The sequence below is a fragment of the Anopheles merus genome, unplaced genomic scaffold, assembly GCF_017562075.2.
Source record: "Anopheles merus strain MAF unplaced genomic scaffold, AmerM5.1 LNR4000472, whole genome shotgun sequence".
Classification (NCBI taxonomy): Eukaryota; Metazoa; Arthropoda; class Insecta; order Diptera; family Culicidae; genus Anopheles; species Anopheles merus.
In genome coordinates this window covers 42,388-43,734 of record NW_024428052.1, presented here as the reverse complement: position 1 = coordinate 43,734, position 1,347 = coordinate 42,388, and the positions used below count along the sequence as shown (strand labels likewise).

Genomic DNA, 1,347 nt, shown 5'->3' with positions numbered 1-1,347 from the left:
ATTGTGCTACTTACGGTCGGATGTTCCGTAACGCAGGGTAAGCATTACGTTGGGTTTGGGCCGGTTCTTTCCTGTTTCCGATTTCGTGCACCGAGTGACGTTTGATGCCTTCCCTCGTCCAACGCTGCAGCCGATGACTCGAAGATCGTCGGTGGCACGACCGCTAACGAGCGCATCCCGTACCAGATCTCGCTCCAGGTGCTGGTAAGCTCGTTCTTTGGCTTTGGGCCGAAGCGCTGGATGCACAACTGCGGCGGCTCGATCGTGAACGAGTACTACGTGGTAACGGCCGCCCACTGTCTGGACGGGATGGACATTAACCGGATGTCGATCGTGGCCGGTACGAACGATCTGCGGAACGACAGTTCGAAGGGTACGCGCTACTTCCTCGAGTCGTACATGATCCACCCGGACTACATCGAGCTGAACCGGAGCGACATCGGCGTGATGCGCGTGAAGGAGGCGTTCACGTTCAACGAGAACGTGCAACCGATCCGCTACTCGTCCGACTTTGTCGGGGGTGGTGTGACGTGCCTGCTGACCGGCTGGGGCTACACCATGCCGATCCGTATCGGATCGACGCCCAAGGACCTGCAGGAGGCGGAACTGACGACGATCACGAACGACCAGTGCCGGGAGCGCGGCATGCCCGTTAACCCGACCGAGATCTGTACCTTTACCCGCGTCGGACAGGGTGCCTGTGGGGTAGGTGGATGAGGAGTGAGGGGATAGGGAAATGTGTTTGGGTGTGTGTGTGTGTGTGTTTCTAACGCTGTTGCATACTTTTAGGGTGATTCCGGTGGTCCGCTGGTGTGCAACAATCAGCTGTCCGGCGTCGTTTCGTACGGTACGCGGTACTGTGGTATCGGTGTGCCGGATGTCTACACACGCGTGTCGGAGTTTGACTCGTGGATTCAGGAAAATACGCAAACCAGCGGTTCTGCCAGCGATACGCCACCGGCTGGAGAGTCGCAACCTGCCTGAAGTGTGGCTCACAGATTTCCAACCCTTCGTCCGGGAGTGAAGATCTCAAATCATGCACCCTACTACCCAGCAAACAAATAAAGTAAATGTAATTTAATATTTCAATTTAAAAAAAACCACACGCCATCCGTCCGCCAAACCGGTGGACGCGTTAGCGCCTCAAGCACCGCTTCAAAATTCGAAACCAACCGCAGCGCGATTCCATTACGCGGCAGCAGTGTGCGTAATTAGCTCGTATAAGAGTTAACACAATTTGTACCCCCGATCGATTCGATTCATCTTCGCCCTGGTCTCTGCAGTCCCTTGTCCGGAGACTGCAAACAATGGTGACTGCAATCGGAGACATCGCGACAAAGAGAAAAC

General features: G+C 55.4%; 1 protein-coding gene across 1 annotated transcript; it reads left to right on the top strand.

Moving 5' to 3' along the window:
- Positions 1-3: 3 nt before the first annotated feature.
- LOC121602488 (chymotrypsin-1-like) lies at positions 4-1,071 on the top strand (the record flags this gene model as incomplete). Its single annotated transcript, XM_041931252.1, has 3 exons — positions 4-37; positions 131-705; positions 790-1,071. Coding segments are annotated over 3 exons (804 nt in total), but the record flags the coding sequence as incomplete, so codon positions are not given.
- Between the last annotated feature and the right edge of the window lie 276 nt (positions 1,072-1,347).